Source organism: Ailuropoda melanoleuca, chromosome 1 (genome assembly GCF_002007445.2).
Source record: "Ailuropoda melanoleuca isolate Jingjing chromosome 1, ASM200744v2, whole genome shotgun sequence".
NCBI lineage: Eukaryota > Metazoa > Chordata > Mammalia > Carnivora > Ursidae > Ailuropoda > Ailuropoda melanoleuca.
Window position 1 is genome coordinate 160,086,652 of NC_048218.1, and position 18,140 is coordinate 160,104,791.

The 18,140-nt window shown below is 47.4% G+C and overlaps 2 protein-coding genes across 7 annotated transcripts in view; one reads left to right on the forward strand and one right to left on the reverse strand.

Moving 5' to 3' along the window:
• Window positions 1-7,496, forward strand: part of DNAH11 (dynein axonemal heavy chain 11) — a 323,435-nt gene extending 315,939 nt beyond the window's left edge. The window contains exons 81-85 of the mRNA XM_034643547.1: window positions 1,731-1,913; window positions 1,990-2,105; window positions 5,878-5,990; window positions 6,351-6,491; window positions 7,215-7,496. Coding sequence (XP_034499438.1) covers window positions 1,731-1,913; window positions 1,990-2,105; window positions 5,878-5,990; window positions 6,351-6,491; window positions 7,215-7,462 — 801 coding nt within the window. The 3' untranslated portion in view covers window positions 7,463-7,496. The remainder of the gene's footprint in view (window positions 1-1,730; window positions 1,914-1,989; window positions 2,106-5,877; window positions 5,991-6,350; window positions 6,492-7,214) is intronic.
• The window catches only part of CDCA7L (cell division cycle associated 7 like), a 45,079-nt gene continuing 34,060 nt past the window's right edge, over window positions 7,122-18,140 (reverse strand). For 3 of the 6 annotated variants that reach the window (XM_011233029.3, XM_011233028.3, XM_034669049.1), the window contains 8 exons: window positions 17,421-17,558; window positions 13,888-14,262; window positions 12,428-12,499; window positions 12,142-12,312; window positions 11,208-11,333; window positions 10,265-10,414; window positions 9,287-9,423; window positions 7,122-8,338 (listed from right to left, as the gene is read on the reverse strand). In XM_011233029.3, coding sequence (XP_011231331.1) covers window positions 8,308-8,338; window positions 9,287-9,423; window positions 10,265-10,414; window positions 11,208-11,333; window positions 12,142-12,312; window positions 12,428-12,499; window positions 13,888-14,262; window positions 17,421-17,558 — 1,200 coding nt within the window. In that variant the 3' untranslated portion in view covers window positions 7,122-8,307. The remainder of the gene's footprint in view (window positions 8,339-9,286; window positions 9,424-10,264; window positions 10,415-11,207; window positions 11,334-12,141; window positions 12,313-12,427; window positions 12,500-13,887; window positions 14,263-17,420; window positions 17,559-18,140) is intronic. The other 3 variants (XM_011233030.3, XM_019806480.2, XM_019806481.2) reach the window with 2 other exon arrangements.

Consider the following 18,140-nt stretch of genomic DNA (forward strand, 5'->3'; position numbering starts at 1 on the left):
TAGCCTACATTCTTGAGATTGGATTTTTTTGATCCAATTTTCTATTCTAACTTTCTCTTCTACTAACCCATCCTCCAATTCGCCAATATGTTCTGCCTCATTCATCCTGGCCATCAGAGCATCTAGTTTTGACTGCATTTGATTCATAGAATTTTTAATTTCTGCCAGATTCGCTCTCATTTCTGCCCTTAGAGATTCTATATTCTCATTAACATTTTCATTAATACTTTTTTCAAGTCTACACATCATCTTGACCATTGTTACTCTGAACTCCATTTCTGATAATTTGGTTATATCCATATCCATTAGTTCTGTGGCAGAGGCCACAGAGTCCATATTATTTTCTTGAAATAGGGCCATATGCTGAGGGCCTTGGTTATCATTTAGAGGCTTTAGAATTTGTTGTGGGGTGTTTTATCCTATATACTAACATTTTCCCTGTATGAATGTTAGGCTTTTTTTTTTTTTTTTAAGATACAAAAGGAAACATTCATCCATTTGGGAAAAGCTATAGCATTAATAGAAGCAGAGAGATGGACAATGTCTTGATTTAGTTTTGGGGCTTCGATCTTTACAGCAAAGAAGCTGACCATTAAACAAGAAACTGCAAAGCAAATGATCTTTAAATGCCTCAGCACGGCAAACGGGCAAACAGACTGTAGCAACGACTGTTTCGGGTGCTAACTATACGCTAGGCACTGAAGAAAGTGCTTTACAAACAAGCCACTTCATCCTCAATAGCGTGAACAAGTTATCAGGATCCCTATTCCAGAATTAAGTTTAGGTGACTTTGTCAGACAGCTAGAAAGGGCCGATGAAGGAAACCAAACTCTAGCTGACTCCAAAAGCCATTCTTTTACCTGACTTGCCTACTACACTGTGTTTCATACTTTCTACAGCTGCAGCAGATGAGTTTTAAGATTTGGGGACCTGAAAAATAACCTGCCAGGGCACTAAAGCAAGTGGGGATTAGGATAGCAGAACCACAGTTAGTAATCCAAGAAATCAAGGAAAGAGTGAGAGCTGCCTGAGGCCGAAGACAGGCAATACTCTTATACCTTTTGTCCGTCTTAGGTATTCGTTGGTTTTCCCCAGTTCCATAGGAAATAAGAAAAAATATGTACATTGAAGTACTACGTACACTTATTTTCACATCTTTAATATATAAGTCTTGTATTCTTCAAGGCAATAATTAAAGAAGACAGAGGCTCCCTTGCTGTTGAAAATGTGCATCCAAATTGCTCCTAAAATTTTAGGCTATGTCAGTTGGGAGAACAACATCGTAGACTCACCAGAATTAGCTCAAGCCTAAAGGGCATTTTTGGTTCATGTGACTTTTTAAATTTTTTTTTTTTAATTAGCGGAAGACTACAAAACGTAATACCTAAATGTTGGGGTTCTACTTCCTCTGATTGTACCTTTACGTACAAGTGAAATGTAGTTGGTGACAGGTCTTCTATTCCCTAAATGCCACGTGAATAAACTGCAGATAGTAGTTCCCTCCTGATGGGATCTACAGAAGGGCAAGAGGCTGCGCTGACGTGGAGGTTGAAGAGCTAGTCGGCGGTGCCGTCTGCCCATCTCCAGGGAGTGATGGGTATCTTTTAAATGCATTAGCAAGCATCGCTGGGAGTTGTAGAATATATCTGGGACTTTGAAAAATCAAGGGCATAGTCCCTGTGACTAAAACTGTAACACAGAGGAGCTCAATCTTGTATTCATGATTTAAGGTTAAGAATGTCTTGGACGACATTTTGGAGAAACTTCCAGAAGAGTTCAACATGGTGGAGATAATGCAAAAAAGCTCAAACAGAAGCCCCTATGTTCTTGTTTGCTTCCAAGAGTGTGAAAGGATGAATATTCTCCTTCGGGAAATCCGTGTGTCACTTCAACGGTTAGACCTTGGTCTCAAGGTAAGTTTAAAAGTAGTAGCGCCGGTTTCAGCACGTCAGAGGACACTGATGACGTGGTCTCTCTTCTCCATGCAAGGGGGAGCTGACGTTGTCTCCTGAGATGGAAGCCCAGCAGTCCCAGCTGAGTTATGACACAGTCCCAGACACTTGGAGCAGACTGGCGTATCCATCTACGTACGGCCTGGCCCAGTGGTAAGCTGCCCCTCGCGGCTCCCCCTGGCCGTTATCCGCCTGGGTGCTGGTTCCGTGCTCAGTCACTGTTGTGTCGGAGCAGCTATGACGAGTGTACTTTGTGAGTATACCTGGCCTGTGACTGTGCAGAGCACTGCCAGTTTCACCTGAGTTTCTTCTGTGTGTGGCTTAAGGCAAAAATCAGTGAAGTTAGGGTCAAAGCAAGATTCAAATACCGCCCCTTACTTATTAAGCTCTTTGATCTTGGACAAAATACCTGATCTTCCTAATTTTTCAGTTTATCTGAAAAATATAGGTAATAAAATTCCATCATTATTTAAAAGGCGATGGGTGGCAACTTGAGTTTGCTTTCGTGTCACTTCATAGGCTTATTTTCGAAGCTAGTGATTACCAATGGCATCTCATAGAACTTTTCAAAGATTCTAGTATACAGTAAATCTCACTGCTTGGGTGTGTGGGTGTGAGTGCAAAGAGGTGTTCCAAAGACAGGGGCAGAAATTCACAGGTCCCTGACAGCCAGTGCTGTCCCAAACTTCTCCTTGGCCTTCATAGCCAACACAGGAAGTTTCAATGATTCTATTTCCGTCTTCTTAGTACCTAGATTTTTTTATCCTTGCTTTCCTTTTTTCTGTGAACCGGAATGCTACTCTGAGCCTTAAACTAGAAAGCTCCATCAGAATTCCAGGTGAGGGGCACCTGGCTGGCTCAGTTGGTAGAGCATGCGACTCTTGGTTTGTGAGTTTGAGCCCCATGTTGGGTGTAGAGATTACTTAAAAGAATAAAAAAGAAAAAAATTCAAATGACTGCCCCTTGGAACTGCCCCCCAGGCAGCCAGGTGTTGGCTGCATGGGACGTGTGCAAACATAAGAACGGAAGGGGGAGTGTGGAAGGGACACACATGGCAGCAAATAACCATAGCGGGGAAGGGTGAGCAGAGCTGCTCACTGGATTTCTGTAAACACTATGGATGTCCAAAATCAGATTTCATATTTCCAATCAAAAATATTTATATTAAATTTTATGACAATGGTAACTTTAGAGTCACTTTCACCATCTAATTTTGTGCCTTTGAATTTCTCTATTTTTCTTTTATTCCAATTTTTTCTGGCTTCTGTCAGTTTAATAGTTTGGGTTTTCTTCCCCCCTTTTCCTTTTTTAAAGTAGGCTCCATGCCCAGCATGGAGCCCAACGTGGAGCTTGAACTCATGACCCTGAGATCAAGACCAGTGTGGGTAGCAAGGGTCGGATGCCCAACCGAATCCCTCAGGCACCCCGATAGTGTTCTCTATTCCATGTTTCTCCCCGTACATTTATTATTTTAGTAGAAACACTTTACATTGTAACCTACACACTTGATTCTTCTAACACAATATAAAGTAAGCACTTTTAACCTCCCTCTGAACTTCGGCCTCCTCTGGTCTGCAGTTGGAATTCAACCTTATTTTAAACGACAGTATTTTTGTTTTGTTTGTAGTCAATTATTTTTCGCTTTAACAACATATTGATTTCTTTGCTCATTGTTGCTTTTTATATCTCATTCTGGACTCCTTTGTTCTGGGCCTTCTTATTTTTTTGCTACAGGATAAAAGATACAACAGGGCTTTCAGGGTGTATGGTGGGGAGTAAACAGGGCTCTTTGTGTCTCTGAATTTTCTTCCCTGCACGCTTGCTCAGTTTACCTACATGCACGACCCCAGCATGCGATGGTTTTCTCTCAGCCGTGGGGTTTGGTAGTTGCATTGTTCTTTGGCATTTATTTCAGCTGATGAGACTGTTCTTAAATGCGCTTGTCATCCCTTCACAACTGATCTCTTCTCTGAGGGGATGTTTTTACGATTTTTCTCTTGACCCTTGATGTTCTGCTATTTTCCTCTTTAGGTGTGGACTTTTTAAAAGGTATCCCTGTTGATACCCTGTGCAGTTATAAATGTGTAAGTCTATTGTTTCCACTCTGAAAAATTCTTAGCCCTTATTTCTCCAAATACTGCCTTCCCCCGTTGCCTTCATTGTCTTTACCTACCTGAAATCTTGTCTTTTCAATCTGTCTCGCTTTGCTGTATCCTGGTTGATTTCTTCGGTCCTGGGGGGAACTTCGTTTCTGGTTTACTGTGTGTCTCCCCTTGACTTTTAAAACTTCACTGTCCAAAGTCAACTTTCAATCCCAAGTTCTTTATATTGAGGGCAGGGGAGGTACCAGACTTGGGTTCATAAATTCCTGTTTTTATGCCTACTACTCTAGTTTCTTAGGAGTTTAAACATATTAAAGGAACAGTCTTTTTTTCAGATCCCTCTTATGTTTATTTGCTAGGTTATCAACACTCTTGTTCGTTGGATTTGATGCCAGTTTTTATGCTATATAATCAGTTGTCTTTATACTCAAATGACAGGCTGGCTGGTTATAAAAAAAAAAAAAATTACCCCAGTTGCTGGGGGCTTTGTGGGCAGCAGGGCCTTCTCTGATCGAATGTGGCTGGGGACGTGTCTGCAGCTGCCTGACAGAAAGGGAGGGGAAATGACTTCGTGTTTTTTTCCTAGGAGGATTCTGTCTTCAGTCTATATTAAGATATATTTTATTATTGATCATTCACAAATTTTCTTGAAACATGGTATTGTCCCTGATTTTACCATCAAATTTGTAACTGAGGGAAACTCAAATTTCCTATAATTGTTTTTCCCATTTCATTTTAAAATGCTTTTCTCACTCTGAGATCTATTTAATGTCCTCTTTCTTACCTCATCACTTCCAAACCCTAATCCTACTTGTACAAGCAATCGCTTTTTTAAAAACCTGTGGCAAAGTGGCAACAATGCCTGTCCTCTTGTGGCAACATTTTTAGATAAAAATTCTCCCCCCCCCATCTTTTCTTATCCTTGCTTTTCCTGTTCTTTGCCTTAACTGTCTTCAAGTAGGCTGTCCCTAAACCAGCTATTTGAAAGAATTTAAATGGGGCAGGACAAGGGCCATGTTCTAAAGATGGCAGGAATTTTCCTGGTGGTGACCCAGGTTTCTCCGTGAACATCAGCCCTGCTGCTTTTGTAATCCTTAACCGAACCAGGTCCCAGAAAACTTCAGAGCTAGCCTGTGCGGCCCTTCCCCTGGAGAGCTGCCTGCCGGCTTTGCTCTTGGGGCCGCCGTCCATCTCCTACCCCTGCTCCATGTCCGCCCTCTTTCTGGCAGCCCTCAATTCTGCATTTCCAGGCCTGACATGTCTGGTTTTATCAAGGAGGTTCATTTTCCCCATAGCCTCTGGGAGTCGGCTTCCTCCCTTGCATAACTGTTGTGCTGAGGAGTTCAGAACCTGGGTAAAACCAGCACTTTCTCAAACCACAGGCATGCAGAGGCTGGGAGGTGCTGTTTCTCTTCGTGACCCGTCTCTTCCCCCTTCAGGTGATGATTGTGGGAAGACCACAGGCACAGCTGTGCTGCCCCGCCCTGCCCGGCAGCCTCCCCCCCCACCCAGCCTCATGCGCAGGAGCCTGTCACCTGTGTGTCATCACCACCCATCACTACAATCATTGAATAAGTGGAGATGAATTTTCCACATTCCCATGTTTCTTGTCCCTCGTGGTAACAGTTACAAAATTTCAACAGGAAAAAAAAAAAACTAGCTTTTTAAAGGGATAGTGTTCTCCAAATCTCCAAATCATTAGGCAAGGATTTTCTTGGTTATCAGTGGTGATTATCCCATCTTCCCCCAAATCTTCCTTCAGCTTATTGGAAAACTCCATTACTAAAAAGCACGTTTGTTTCTTCCTCCCTTGTATTTACCAGGTTTGATGACCTCCTTTTGCGATGCCGGGAACTCGAAACCTGGACCCACGACCTTGCCCTCCCGGCTGTGGTGTGGCTGGCTGGCTTCTTCAACCCTCAGTCCTTCTTAACTGGTAAGGCCCCTCTTGCCCTGCTCCCCAGTGCTCATGCAGGGGCCAGTACAGCGGAGGAGAGGGAGTAAAATTCCAAGCAGAACGGCCACGTGAGGTGGGATGTAGTTCACTCTAGTAAACATTTCTGTCAAGGGCCACAAGGTCTCCGTCCCAACGGCTCCACTCTGCGACAACAGTGCAAAACCAGACATGTAACCCCTGGGCCTGGCTTTTCCCCAAGAGCAGGGAGGGTGTCCTGCAGCCCTGTGCTGGCCGTCCGTCTCGTGCAGCCACGCGCCCCCCCATGGGACACAAGCATGCCACGGGTCTGTGGCCAGCTCACCACTGGCTCCTGCGAACCTTCCTCTTTGTCTCCCACAGCAATCATGCAGACCATGGCTCGAAGAAATGGGTGGCCACTGGATAAAATGTGCCTGACTGTTGATGTCACGAAAAAAACGAAGGAAGATTACGGCCATCCTCCACGGGAAGGTGCCTATCTCCACGGGCTTGTCATGGAAGGTAGGCTACACCGTGAGGGGCACTGTACGGTTAGGACGTGAAGGGCCTTTCTTAAATTCAGGTTGGCATTTGCCCTTTGTTTACTCCAGTCCTCAGCATTCACTTGTATCTAGTGTGCACTTACCTCGTTTCCTAGCTGCACAAAATTGTATACCAGGTTCTGTGTTCAAGGTCAGCCAAATTTTAAGGCACTTAGGGTGATGGCTGTCACTTCATTCAGTGTAAGCCTTAAATTACCCTTTGGTGGTAACACTGGACATAGATGCAGATTTAATTCAAAATCTTAATTTAGAAAAAGCAACTTCGCTGCTACAAGACTTCTTTGAGATGCCAGTGCACATTGTCAACCTCCAAAGTGGGGTTAGGAAGGAATGTGCCATGTTAGAGACTTCTTATACTGTCTGACAAATTCACATTTTTTTTTTAAGGGAGGACAAACTCATTGGCTTTATTGTGCCTGGATTCCCATAGAATCTGTTTTCATGCAAGTTTTAGACCTTTTGAATTTAAAGTAGTTTTTTTCAAAGGAAAGCTGAGGTGTGGAGTGGGAGCTCTGCCTCCAGGGGGTATGTGGCTGCTGGGGAGCAGCTAGGACCCACCCACCGCGGTAAGAAAGCCCCTGACAAGCAGTAACGTGCCAAAACCAAACATTTATTGCCTCCAACGAAGAGAGGAGCGGTACCAACATGCCACCCTATTGTAAGCCCTGTGTTTTTGCTGTAGGTGCCAGATGGGACACACAGTCAGGAACCATTGCAGAAGCCTGCCTCAGGGAGGTCACGTCGGTGATGCCAGTCATCTTCGCCAGAGCCATCCCCACGGACAGACAAGAAACCAAACACACGTACGAATGCCCCGTGTATAAAACCAAAATGAGGGGCTCTAACTACGTGTGGACCTTCCGGCTGAAGAGCCAAGACCAGACGGCCAAGTGGGTCCTGGCAGGTGTGGCTTTGCTGCTTGAAGCATGAAAACGGGACACAGCCAGGACAACACAGTAAGGCTTTCCACTGGCGTCCGTGCACACTTTTATTCTACTGAGACCTATAAAAACTTCCTCCCACTTAGGTAACTTTCAAGTAACTTGCATGTGCCTTAATTTTGTTTAATATAAGTCTCCCCATCAGTGAAGGGGGATTTTTAGCTCTTGCAGACATTAAAAAAACCTTTTTAAATTAAAAATTAGCCCTGACATTCTTAAATTCCAGCAGCCACTGACCTCAGGCAGCAGCTGAATCCTGAATGAAGGGGCAGCCGCTCCTGCCAGCCAGCAGTGCTCCACGGCGTCCAGTGTCATTAATGTGACAGTCAACTTTCTGTTCATTCAAGTTTAAAAAAAAAATAAAACTCGAGTACTCTCAAGATCTACGATTAATTGCACTTTGTAATTTAGGGGAACATTCTTTAACAAATTCCAATGATCCAGAGAAGGGTTGACTATGTGGTCCCAGACTAGAGGTACACGTAAAGAAAGATCAAGGCCACATAACAGTGTCAAAGGCAAGAGCTGCTTATACAATGTTTTCTCTGGAACTTACCTGGACTTTTAACTCCACCCCACTTAAACTGCTTTTTTCATCGCATGGAGATGCTTTTAAACAATTCAATAGACGTAGGGGCCTACGGATACAGGTATAGAGAGATTCCTCTGCTATGCCGTCTTCCTGAGAAATCTGTTTATAAACAATCTTAAAAAAAATAGTATTTCGATCTACAAAGAATTTCTGTATAAAAACACAACTGTAAGAAATCCTAGGCACAAGTGGCATGGCAGGTCCGGCTGGCGTGCTCTACGGGGAGCTGGCTGGGTCTTCTCTTAATTGCCCTCCACCAGCTGCTTCTGTAAACTGAAAGAGGGGAGGGAGGCATCAGTGTGCGGGGGACAGAGGCAAAGAGCTGCATTCTAGGCTCAACCCCCACCTGGAGTATGGAGCCCAACCCTGGATCTTCTGATGCAAGGTCGGTCCTGCCTCGTCCCACTTCAGTGAGAGGAGACCCGGCAGCCACGTGCCTACAAAACTCTGCTCTGGAGTTCACTGCTGTTTCCTCGGCCCACCCCTCTCTGCTGGGCCTGCACAGTCTCTGCCGCTTCCCCTCTGTTTTCCACAACGAGGGGGAGACTGGCAGTGCCAAGCTGAAAATTCTAGCACAGGAGGGAATGTCCTAACAGGGAAAACAACAGTCCAGAGCTGCTCCCGGGGAGCAGACAGGAAGTGGATGGCACTCAGGAGGGTAAGACTCACCTCTCCAGGTATTCCTTAACGTTGTTATAACCGTAGAACTTGGCCAGGTGAATGAGGATTCCGGTGGCGCAGCGGCCATCGCGCTTCCGGCAGTAACTACAGTTGCAGATCCCGCGGCAGGGGGGGCACACCCAGTCCTGGAAAAGCAATGGCCCCCGTGACCCTGTGCTCTGGCCCGGCTCACGCAGTCCCTCCTCCAACCCCGGGTCCCGTGTTCCTTCTAGGAGATGCACAGGGTGACCCAACGTGCCTCCTTCCTTCACAGGTTCACCACCCCAGGGTCCCATGTGCAGAAACCCAAAAAANCGGCAGCCACGTGCCTACAAAACTCTGCTCTGGAGTTCACTGCTGTTTCCTCGGCCCACCCCTCTCTGCTGGGCCTGCACAGTCTCTGCCGCTTCCCCTCTGTTTTCCACAACGAGGGGGAGACTGGCAGTGCCAAGCTGAAAATTCTAGCACAGGAGGGAATGTCCTAACAGGGAAAACAACAGTCCAGAGCTGCTCCCGGGGAGCAGACAGGAAGTGGATGGCACTCAGGAGGGTAAGACTCACCTCTCCAGGTATTCCTTAACGTTGTTATAACCGTAGAACTTGGCCAGGTGAATGAGGATTCCGGTGGCGCAGCGGCCATCGCGCTTCCGGCAGTAACTACAGTTGCAGATCCCGCGGCAGGGGGGGCACACCCAGTCCTGGAAAAGCAATGGCCCCCGTGACCCTGTGCTCTGGCCCGGCTCACGCAGCCCCTCCTCCAACCCCGGGTCCCGTGTTCCTTCTAGGAGATGCACAGGGTGACCCAACGTGCCTCCTTCCTTCACAGGTTCACCACCCCAGGGTCCCACATGTGCAGAAACCCAAAAAATTAGACACTTGATTAATCATAGTGCAGACTTTCAGGAGCACAAAAGAGCAGTGAGACCTGGGTGTGACTTCCAGCTCTTCCACTTTCTAAACCACTGAACCTGAGTGGTGGTTTATATTCATCTGCAAACTGGGGGCAGTACGTATTTAGGCCATACACAGGGCAGGGGTTAACTAAGAGCACAGTCTCTGGAGCCTGACTGCCCAGGTTCAAGGGCATGTATACTAATCGTACTGTTATTTTATAGAGAGAACCCAGGAACAGGGAGGGTATATACCTACTTTATTAGGCTAAACTAATTAGTAATACCTGAAATAAAATCAACTGCCTGAACAGAGAAAAAAACCTTAGATCAGGGCCAGGCATGCAGAAAGCCCCCTCCACGGTGACATCCCTGCCCTTGCCTGAGCTAAACCACGCTGCTGGAATAAAGGCACACAGGCCCACCTTACAAACCAGAACTGTAAGAAAGTGTGGCTCTGACCCTGGAAAACGCTCTCATCTCTTCCCTTCTCCTAGTCAGCTTGCTCTCTTTCCAGAGGAAGCCTTATTTTTCATTCCCTTTAGAGCTCTGCAGCTACAGATCCCCAATAAAGGGCCCAGGGAGCCCCATCTTCAACCTGCTTCCCTCTGCCAGTACAATTCATGACAAAGGTGAACACCGTTCCTACCGGGTCCAGCAGTGCGGATCTCACATCCTCCCCATAACGATTCCGCAGGCACGGCCCGCAGAACTGTCCTCGCACCCCTCCGCAGCTCTGGTTCCGACACACGGTCTTGGTGTCGATGGTCTTCTGCCTACACTGGTGGCAGGTGTTGCCCTGAGGGAGGAAGGCAGTGAGTGGTGAAGACGGAAAGTGGAGGGTGACACGCACAAGGCCACGTGCTGCCGTGTACGCGCGTCGGGCTCGAAGCCTCACGGCCTCTCTCCTGGAGGGGAGCACCCTCTGGAGGCCTGTAAGCACTTTTAATTCTGGGGACACAGCAAGGAGCCTGGAAGGAATGACATGCCCGCAAAGGAGGAGAGGGGCCCAAGCAGCCGTGAGCTCCAGGCAGCAGCACCTGGCTCTGGCCTAGCTTCCAGGGATCCTGGGGCTTTTCGGGATACAACTTCCCAGTGTTAAAATACTTAAGTAACAGGACACTGCCTTATCTAAAACATGGTGCATAACACTACAAAGTCTCCCTCCCAATCACTGTTTAATAAAAAAAAATACTTTAACCCATTTCTTACCGACCAAAGATATTCTGTCAAACTTTAGCTCCTCTATGTGAATCCAAAAGCACAAAAAAAAAAAAAAAACCCACAGTATGTTTTTTCAATGTTGAAACGCCCTATAAATACTTAAAGTGTAACTATTATAAACACCCTTTCCCATCTATACCCCTGCCTTCCCACAGATCATCTGCATCCCCTGGAAAGAGCCCTCCTGAGAACCCCGCACTCCGCCAGCTTCTCCTTCCCAGTCACAGCCGACCTTCCCGTCGGAGGGGAGAAGGCCTGGGGCATAAGCCCAGCCACAGTTTAAAGACAATGCAGGATTTCAAACACCAGTGCCCCAGACTCTCCATTAGAATCACAAGCCTGCAAATGATTCATTATACGTGATTTACCAGAACTTTATCATAGATTTTATCTCGAACAGTTATGGCAACATTTTCTAAGTCCTCTTCAGTGATATCCTCCACTGGCCGAAAAGAAGACATTCGGTGACGCCGTCTGTAGCCCTGGCATTTCCCCTGCAAAATGAGCCAAAGCAGAACCCAGCATAAGCTGTTTTGACTGGTTACAAAACACATATAAAAATTCACAAACTCGGGGCGCCTGGGTAGCTCAGGCGGTAAAGCATCTGCCTTCAGCTCAGGTCATGATCTCAGGTCCTGGGACTGAGTCACACATCGGGCTCCTGCTCAGAGGAGAGCCTGATTCTCCTTCTGCCTCTCTGCCCCTCTCACACTCTCAGAGCTCTAGCACCAGTAATGTTAACTACGTCCCTCTTCTATTTCCCGGGAATCAATCATTTAAGGAGCTCCTGCCCCTGCCAACCGCCCTCATGGCAAGGTGACAGGACAGTAAATGCACAGCTCAGGTTTTCCCTGACCAATACACAGTCAGCTGCCGTAAACTCCGTGAGGACGGGGAAGTGAACCACAGTGAACGGCCACACTTGCCAACGGGAAGGACCTACTCTCTCACTCCAGACTTTGGAAGCACTTAAAATGCCCCATTCCTAAAACCGAAAGGCAAGGAGGAATCCCTGCCCTTTCCCACAAGCAAAAACCACAAGGCCGACTGGCGCCAAGGGCAGGCCTTTGCTGCCTCCCCTAGAGACTGAGCTGGGTCCTATCTCTGAGCAGCTCCTCTAGGGAAAGGGCTCTCCCCAGCCTACAGTTTAGATGGGGCGGGGGTCCTTCCGGAGCGTGGTCCCGGGAACGCCAGCAGCACCGGGAACTGGCAGAAATGCCAGCGCTCAGCTGCACCCCACCAGGTCAGAACCTCCGCACCGGCTTAGAGCGAGAATCATCGTTCACTGAGCTCAGAAAATACCCCACTAATTGTCTTCCTTCTCCTGAAACCGTAAAACTCTTCTGCGAACTTGGCGGCTGAGACGGTGAAGTTCTCCAGGGCAAACTTCTCGGGAGGCCGTGCGCTCCGGGTCGGGTTCGTGCGCCGTGTGATCTGTCCCTCTGAGAAAGCCCGCCTCGCCGTTCTCTTCTTCTGAAAGCAAGAGCACAGACGCATGCAACCGGGTGCTTCCTCGAATAAAAGCCATCCGGCAACAGATTGTGTGCGTCGGTACTGGAATCAGTAATTATGAAGGAGTCCTACTTACAGAAGCGGAGTTCGGAGTTCGTACTGGGAAGAAATCCGGCATAGAGTTGAGTTCTGCCAGTAACTGAGCGAGCTGAGGTTCAGAACAAAAGAAAGGATCTCACGTCAATATTGCCACGTCTCGTTCATCTAACACCTTAGCCGCGATCCTCAGTTTTGCCAATGTAAGAAACTTGACTCAGGTAGTTCCCGTACGATCTCAACAGCTGCTCCGTTTCTAACCACATAGGTAAAGATTTTTCTCTCCAGAGGTGAGATACTGGGATCATCACGCATAGGATTAAATCTATGCCCATTCTTTATATATAAAGATCATCCTGTCACCGATGAACGGGTCCTTGGAATGACAGGGCCGGCTGCAGGAGGTGGGACTCCTGATGGGGCCACCGACAAGCAGTGTGGCCTGGCAACAGGTCATCGTGCATACCTAAGTCAAGTTTCGTCATGTTCAAAACAAGAGGCTCAACCCGACTGTTCTGACAGTTACTCAGAGCTCCAAAACACTCCTGAAGTTGATTTCTCATTAATAAAAATAATTCATGAAAATATTCCCAAATAAACACCTAAGAACCCTAAATAACAGGCATTAATATTCCAATTAGGATTTTTAATTTTAGATTTATATAAATGTATACGTGTCACTACAAAAAAAATCACATAGTTATTTTAAAAATGCAGATACAGTGCTAAAAATTTCCCTTAATAAGCACAAATATGTCTTAGGATAAGTTTCAAAAGTAGGCTCTTTGTCTTTTTACTAGACATCTAAGACTGCACATACAGTACTATGCTTTTTAAAAAGAAAATACTAAAAATACACCAAAATGCTGAAAGTGACTGAATGGTAGAATTCTATTAATTCTGTATATACAAAATTATGAAGCAAACAAGTTACTAACTGAATACAGAAAAACCAAATATACATAATAGATTACCCCTTGTGTCGTCATTCATTCCAAGGAAGACACGTCAACGTGATTCAAAACTGTTCAGTTTAAGACTGAGGTCTCCTGCATTCTCTCATATGAGGTCTAGAAGGCCCAGTGGGTCATCAAAGGATTTCTCGTTGCAAGCCGTCTGCCCAACCTGCACGCTGCCACCCTTACGTGGGCTTCTCGACCCTCTGTGCACACCTGGCTCCTTTCTGCTGGGAAGCGGCCAACCGTGGAGCCCTCCCCTCTCCACTACCACTACCTATTCAGAACTTAACTTCATAACAGAGTAAGCAGCAGGGGGTCATGGCATCAGGCAGCGGACCTAAAAACAGTCCTGGGGAGTCGCTTTCTGTTCCCAAACCACAGCCGATCAGGTAATAACTGGCTGGGGTTCGGGAACGGAGAAAGGACACCCACTACCCGGAGCACGTTCCCGACCGAAGCGAGAGCAGCAGCAGCTCTGGGGCAGTCCCGGGAGCCTCGACGCCCAGTGCCAGCGCCCAGACCGCCCGCCGCCGGGGCTTACCATGGCCTTGTTCTCCTTGATGTTCATGGTCCTTTTCAGCAGAGCGTCCGAGCCCTCCTGGCCCTCACCCCTGGAGTCGTCCTCAGACTCCGAGACCGAATCCTCCCTTTCCTTCCCCTGTCTGCAGCTTCTCTTTCTTCCAAGGATTGCTTTTTTACTGTCCTGTAAGCAAGTGCTAGAAAACAGCGGCTCTGAAGAATGGTCATCTGACTTTTTTGCCAGTTTCTTGGTGGGGAACTGGAAGGCTACTCGAAGACCAATACTGCTCCTCCTAGGCCTGCTTCTTCTAGGTGTCGCCTTTTCTCCTTCCTCCTCCTCCTCTTCCTCACTCACTGAAGACGCCTTACCAGCATCACTCAAATCTGACTCCACAAGCTAACAGAAGGAGAGAAAAGAGCAGAGACCACGTTTCGTGAACAGACCTCCAAGAGCACATTACTTAAAACAAACACTCTGACATTACCGTAGAGAACAAATGAGAAGACAGCTTCCCCCTCCTATCATGAGTTCCCGCTGAACCCTTCCGTCAGCACCCTGTCGACACATCTGGTGGAAGAGCAGGCATTCGACTGCCGCCCTCTGGCCCGGCCCCGGCCCCCGGCGGACTGCTGCCTGCAGAGCATGGGCTGGAAGCAGGGCGCTGACGACAGAGGGCTCCTCTACTGTGGGACAGCCAAGTATTAGGAGGACTGGCCAAAGAAAAGGGTGTGCATGGCCTAAGAGTGATCTTCAGGTAGCAACGGAGCGCTAAGGGGAAGAAAACCACCATTCTGTGCTGAAGCGGAGGAACAGGACTCGGGGGTAGGAGGGACAGCAGAGCCGACTTCACCTCAGTCAAGTGACAGAGGAACAAGCGGAACAGGACTCGGGGGTAGGAGGGACAGCAGAGCTGACTTCACCTCAGTCAAGTGACAGAGGAGCAAGCAGACGACCGGCCAGTGGGGTTAGTGGGGGAAACTCATCCCCAAGACACGAAGGGTCCTCACTCCCAGGGACGTCCCCTCCCTTTTCTGCAACCTGGAGAGCCGCAGGGTGAAATCAAGGCAGACAGCTCTTGGGTTGTTGTGAAGCACCCGTCCCGTCAGCTCAAGAAACTCTTGCCCCCAATTTTCTGATTCCGCTTGGTATGGGTTTCTGGCATTAGAACGGAACTCAGTCTTACACATGAGAACACAGAACGGGAGGCAACGACAGGGTGACATGACCCAGGTGACGGTGGGTGACATCTCAGACGCGAGGGGACTCTTAGCAATGGCAGAGATAGGCCTGACTATAGAGATCTAGGCCCCCTCCTGGCATCTCTCCCTTACCACACGCTGAGACCCTCGGTCAGGGACTCTGGGCAACGGGGCCGCTGTGAGGAGTGCAGGGAGCAGCACCACCCTGGGCCCAGGACTGAGGTAGAGAACTCCGCTTCCTCCTCGGCGACCACCCCCCAAATTCTAGCTGGACTCAAAAATAAGGCGCCTGGCTGGCTGAGTCGGTGGAGCATGACTCTTAACCTCAGATTGTGAGTTCAAGCCCCACACTGGGCAAGAAGACTCCTTAAAAAAAAAATTTAAAAGAAGTATTGGGGCGCCTGGGTAGCTCAGTCAGTTACGCACCCTATTCTTGATCTCAGCTCAGGTCTTGACCTCAATGTCCTAAGTTCAAGCCCTGTGTTGGGCTCCACACTGGGCTGGAGCCTACTTAAAAAATAAATAAAATAAATAAGGAAAAGAGAGGGGAAAAAATGTGCAGATAACTTCAAAACCTCGGGGTATGTATCAATCCACAACAGGCCAACGAGAGAAATAAGACTATAGTGTACTGATTTCTCTCTTTTTTTTAAGTATCCTGAACTTTCTACATCTGTAGCTTTGGAATCCAAAATGGTGGGACTGGAGGAATCCAATTTTAGGAAAACAGTGTTGGAGGACTTCAGAGGAAATACCTCTCAGATTGGCTTTATTTATCTCCATCATCCTCTAACGCCTATCTCCTTGCTAAGGACTCTGTAAAGGACTAAAGTAGACAACAGAAGAGCAAACTGTAACCACCACTGGAGACCGGAGGCAAAGCACGCAAGGCCCAGTGCTGCCGCCGTGGCTGCTTCACATACGGTGAGAAGACCACTGGACACCAAGGGACAGTACCATCCTGTATCAGAAAAGGAGCTCTCACCAGTGCTCACTAGGGCGAGCAGCAGGTTGGGGAGGGAGGCCATAATGCTTGTCAGCTCACTGAATTGTAAAATAAATGTGCAGGTGGACCTGCCCTAAGCTACGAGTTACATCAGTTAACACGTCAGAATTCATGCCCCAAATGTATAGACCACGGACAGGAAAACAAAACAACAACAACAAACAAAAAACTTTTGGAGTCATCTTCCCAGTGCTAGAAACACAGATTCTCTGAATAACCTGACATCACTTAGCTAAAAATCAGAAGATAGCTTAGGCACTAAGAGTAGATGATACCCATTAGGGTTTGGAAGGATTTCAGTGGCTTGCTGGCCAGAAGACACCAAGTGCCTGACAAGCAGCTTCTGTAAAGGAAGCCAAAGGAGGGCTGGGGACTGGGGGCTGGGGGCTGGCAGAGGCTCTGGGCTGCTACTCTCTGTGAGGGGGAGGGCGGGGGGATCCACATCAGACAAGGCAGCCTACTATTAGGGCTTTCAGACCTTAAGATCCCCCAGGAAAAGGTGAGGAACAAAGCAAACCTGCTAGTTACAGCTTACTGAAATTTCTCCCCAAGTTCCATGCCAGCCGTGGTTTCTCAGGAGCTTCTGAATGTGAAGAGGTTTAACCTCTATTCTTTATCTTGATAGCAAAGAAGGAAGGAGTGGACTGATTTGGGGGGATAAATGTCTGCTATTTCTCAGTTAGCAGAAAACACTTTTATGCCTGGAAAAAACCCAAAGGCTGTTCTTTAAAGGTACCCTGAGATTCAAATACTAATTGGCAGCACACTGGCCTCAACCCAGGGAGTGAAAGAAGAAATCATCCAGTCTCCTGAAGGCCGAGTGCTGAGAGCAGATTTCCCTCCGGAGTCAGAGAAGTCCAGGTCATCTTTATCACTGAAAGAGCATTTCGGCATCCAAATCGGGAATACATAGGGAAAACTCTCAAGTTTGTACCACAGCTAAATTTTGGCCAAATGAACTCCAAACTTAAAAACATGATTTTACACACAACAAGAAATCACTTTAAGGAACTTGCTATTCCTAGACAGACTGTCCTCTTTCCAGATAAAAGATATTCCAGAAAGTCTGAAATAAATTCTTTCAGAAGAACAATAAGGGACACCTGGGACATGACCCCCCAAACCCCTAAGGTACCACGGAAAGACAACTGGATTTTCTGTAAGAGAATAATGGACTGATGGGCCAGGGATAGCCTTAAAATAGCAATTCTATATTTTGTTAACTGGCTTAGAAGATAAACATGTAAGAAAAAGTCATTCATTTGTGAAGTGACTTCTTCCAAAAAATACAATTCAGAAACAGGACTGAAAATATGACAACCCCACCCGCCCGTGTTGATAATTATTACCATGACTTCTGGGCTACTATTTCCATTCAGGTCATTCTGTGTAAATCCTTCAAATTCTTCGGTCTCTGAGTCAGTGTCCTCTATAAAAATTCTTCTTAGCTCTTCCGTGAAGTATTTGGAATGGAAATGGACATCCTGCTAAATTAAAAACACACAAATGTCATAAAGAAAGAAGAACAGAGGTGAGCGCGGCGGGAGGGGGGGGATGCTAGGGGACAGCGAAAAGTTGTTTAATGGGGAGTATCCGTTCGAGGTGATGAAAACATTCTGGATAACGGGGACAGCTGCACAACCCCGTGTGTGTCCTTAATGCCACTTAGCGTCTTGCTGGCAAGAAACGGGGCACTCGCCTATATTTGAAAAATGGTGAAATGGTCAACTTTATGTTATGTATATTTTACCACAATAACCAAACACAGAGAGAGAGAGACATTTTTCTATAGACTACGGAAAGAGAACAATTGAACAATTTGAAACAATCAAACAACTGCACCATTTCAAAAAGTCAGCACGGCCACAGGCTCAGCAGGCTTCTCCTGTGACTGCTGAGTGCCAACGGCCTTCAGCTCCTGCCAGGGCTGGCCATCAGGAAGGTCTGCTGTCCCACAGAACCGAACGCACACGGGACAGAGCCGGGAGGAGAAACCCTGGCTCCCCGCCACGGGCTGGCTTTCCTTCCTGGCAGCCACCCAAAGCCGTCTCCCAAAAGTCAGTGAGCAC